We start from the raw sequence: 3,863 nt of genomic DNA on the forward strand, positions 1-3,863 counted from the left end.
CGGTATCCAAAGATCCTACACCGAAAGAACCGTGACACGGTTCAACGAGTACAGAGCATGAACGTGTATTTGCTGTTCTGTATGCCCTGACATTTGATTTAAGGGCTAATAATGTTAAACGCCTGTCCCATTATTCTTTCTGGTCGAAACCCGTATTAACAAAGCAAAGAAGTATACATGGTAACGAATTTATTAATGTATTCCTTGCCTCGTTTCCATAGATACATCGTAGCTTCTGTTGCAGTCGACGTTATACAGGCAACGAACTGTTGTCAGCGCTGTGAGAATGACTGCGGCGTTGTAACGAATATTTAACAATTCTTTGCGTCATTTCCATCGTTACAACAAAGCTTCAGTTATTGACAAAGTTATACAGGCAACGTGCTGTTGTCAGCGCTTTAATAATATCAGTAATTACTAGGAAACTATATATAGGCAACGTGGTGTTGTTAGAGTTTTAACAATAAAATTACTTACTAGGAAACTTTATATAGGCAACGTGCTGCTGTTAGCTCTTTAACAATATCAGTACTTACTAGGGAACTACGTATATATACAGGCACAGTGCGATTGTCAGAGCTTTAAGAGTATCAATACTTACTAGGAAACGGAATCATTTACGTGGATACATTCTAGTTTTCTTACTGGTGTTTGAGCAGAAGATTCAGTGAGACAAACTGTATTCTGATACAAGAATATTGAGGCATAATGGGTGTGACAGAAGAAATTGGAAGGATAATGCGGAGTTTTTCCAAAAGTTTCAGTCGAAAGACAAAAAGCAAAGTAAGTGTAAACACTGCATGAAATTTGTCAAGATTAAATCACAGTCGTTTCTTTCCAAACCGTTGTATTTCGTAAATATAAATATGGGTTTCTCAGCATTCCATCGCCCTCGGTGCTGTTATCGAAAAGCCAGTTTGGGGAAAGCGGTTCCTTTCCAGGTGGCATAAACAACACTTTAGGTATAATTTTTCTGTTCTCTTAAGTTTTCACATCAGAGAGGATGTTATATAAGGACTATTGTCACAAGAGCTCAGTTGAAAAAATAATCTCTGCTTGTGAGTCTCGAGGAGCTTGACGCCACATCGAACTGATTGGAGGTAAACCATTATCTGTATAGTAATTCTGACTCTGAAAGTCCGAACTTCTAAGGTCGAATAACGGTCTCTCGAATCGCATTCATGGGGGTTGGGTGTCACTGTTGCTTTTAATCCAGAATTATCTGCAGTGAACAAAGCTCCTTTAGGAATCATGTTATGTCTCTTGGCATGCGTTTCCGGAAGTGATCTATAATTGTACCATTCATTTAAGTATATTTACGTGGCTTTATATCATAATAAGAGGTCTAGATAACCGAGATTAACGGCCGTGGGGAACGGTTACGCTGATCACGTGACACCCTCTATCCGCAAAATTTGGCACTAACTTCGCCGACAAGCGGCGGTCGGTCGGTCGGTCGGTCTGTCGGTCGGTCGATCAGTATAGTTCATTTTTATATCGTCATTAAATATTAGGTATTCGACAGAACTGAATGTAGAATGTTGTACTATAGTTTCCTTGCAGATCATTTCTACTGATTATATTCCTGCCAATCAGAGTTTTACGGTCTTTACACTGACAAGGCAGCAAAAAACAACAAAATATTTCATTTATTGAGACTAAATTTCGTATGTATTTCTATTGTGTGAACTACAGTGCACTTATCACAGTAGCCGCGCCGTCAAAATCATGTACTGGTTTCGCTGATTCGTTCACTGGAATTGTGGGATCTCCAAGTGTAATTAGAATGAACAAGTAAAAGTGGATGAGATAGGCAGTGCACGTAGCACAAATGGGGAAGAAAAGGAACGAATATAGGATACTGGTGAGAAGGCCAGAAGGAAAAAGGCCACTGGGAAGACTAAGACGTAGGTGGGTGAAAACTGTTAAACTGGATCTTAGAGAGATATGATGGGACGGATTGGACCGGATTCATGTGGCTCAGGATAGGGATAAGTGGTAGGGTCCCGTGAACACGGAAATGAACTTTGGGCTTCCATGAATGCTGGGAAGTATTTGAGTAGCTGCACAACTGGCGGCTTCTCAAGAAGGGCTAAGCTCCACGAGTGAATATATTCTGGCGTACGAGTACAGAGCATGAACGTGTATTTGCTGTTCTGTATACTCTGACATTTGATTTAAGGGCTAATAATCTCAAACGCTTGTCCCATTATTCTTTCCGCTAGAATCAAGTGTTAACAAAACAAAGAAATATAGATGGTAACGAATTTATTAGGGTACTAGCTGTTCATTTTTATTCTTTTCTCTAAAATCACTAAATATTTTGATAAAATAATATACTCTTGATGTAGAACTGCTTCTACCGAATTCTGTCGAACGAATCCTGGAGAATCTTCATTTTCTCAGATTCGCGATATGGATGTTTATACCTCGGGCTGAGGTACTTTCATGTGGACCAAGTATAGATCCCCTCTGTTGCCCCGGAAACGTGTTTCAGCTAGATTTTTTGTAGGAGCAGACGTCTCTGGTGAGCTTCTCTGCCTGCCAAATTCCGGCCTTCAGGCGTTATGTGACAATATTTTTAAACCACATGTTATGATGTTGTTGGATGCAACATTAAGTGAGTTTTCTCAGGTTTAATTGAAAATGTTAAACCATGCAAATTCTGTTGAAGCGGTTTCTAGATTTATGTATGTTGCTCAAACACTGTAGATTCGTTATTTTTAGTTCGATGACAATGAACCTCAGGATTTCTTCATCCACGTGTCACTGTACGTGTAATTCTGCCAGTAATATGAATTTTCATTTTACTGCAGGCGTGTGGAAGTACACATGAGGTCGTGTCTGTAAATACACAACCGGATCTTGAAGATAACAATTTGACAGCAACTATGACCGAGAAATATGCGGAAATCGAAGGACTGAGGGCTGAGATAGACAGTGAAGCAGGGGCACTGAAAACTCAGTTGGAGGTAAGGAACAATTACAAATGTATAAATTATTTCTTGCACACTATTCCAAAGAAAATTCAAGTTCTGGGCATCTTTATGCTATGCGGACGTCAATTTCCCTCAGTTTAGACCTTTATTTTGTATGTATTTATTTTGTATTCTAACGGTATGTTATTTGTACCAGATCCCATCTCAAGACGAATTGCAAACATGGAATGAGGAAGACAGTTCTCCTACTACAGTCTCCTTATGTGAAAGTGAAGGTAAATATTATGCCTAGATATTACTATTCTTTTCTATCAGTTCTAATGGTAGGGCACTCAGTTCCATTTTTTAAGTAAAGAAATAAATACAAATACTTCCAGGAAGAATATGACCCAAATTTTCTTTCATTATATTTTGATAATTTTATACTTCAAAAACAGTATGGGACACCATTTGAGATGTGTTATCCTTGTCGCTGCCCAGAAAGGGCGTTTAATATGGCTCCACTATTCCTGTCCGTTATGAAGGAAATATCCGAGGGAGCCATGTTACTTCAGAAGTCTCGTTTGGTTTTACTCATATAATAAAACTTGATTAATAAGGATGAACGGGTGAAATAGGTCACGTGTAATAGGCTACCTTTTCTAAACAGTCAACATCCTATTTACCGCACCAATCAGAACGGCCCAGTCGTCCGTCGAAAATTCTATTCCATTGCAGTACTCAAATTTGTTCAGTCTCCCGGGGTTTCGTTGGCTCTCGAGTACACACATACACACAAACATAAGTGAGTGCTATTATAGCAAGATAAGAATTTACCAATTCATGAAGAAGATTTTCATGTTGATGTAGTAATGCAATTCTTTCCAGAAGGAAGGAATATTATAGCAAATATGACATACTGAAAGGCAAATTAAATTTTAGGTT

General features: G+C 38.8%; 1 protein-coding gene across 2 annotated transcripts; it reads left to right on the forward strand.

Moving 5' to 3' along the window:
* Nucleotides 1-580: 580 nt before the first annotated feature.
* Nucleotides 581-3,857, forward strand: LOC111867342. 2 transcript variants are annotated; one of them, XM_023857110.2, is made up of 3 exons: nt 581-783; nt 2,817-2,972; nt 3,136-3,857. In XM_023857110.2, the coding sequence occupies exons 1-3, from the start codon at nt 709-711 to the stop codon at nt 3,229-3,231; spliced, it is 327 nt and encodes a 108-aa protein (XP_023712878.1). In that variant the 5' UTR covers nt 581-708; the 3' UTR covers nt 3,232-3,857. The 2 variants fall into 2 exon arrangements, with proteins under 2 accessions (XP_023712878.1, XP_023712877.1); XM_023857109.2 differs by lacking the exon at nt 3,136-3,857 and having other exon boundaries at nt 2,817-3,089.
* Nucleotides 3,858-3,863: the final 6 nt, after the last annotated feature.

This window comes from Cryptotermes secundus, unplaced genomic scaffold, assembly GCF_002891405.2.
Source record: "Cryptotermes secundus unplaced genomic scaffold, Csec_1.0 scaffold6107, whole genome shotgun sequence".
NCBI lineage: Eukaryota > Metazoa > Arthropoda > Insecta > Blattodea > Kalotermitidae > Cryptotermes > Cryptotermes secundus.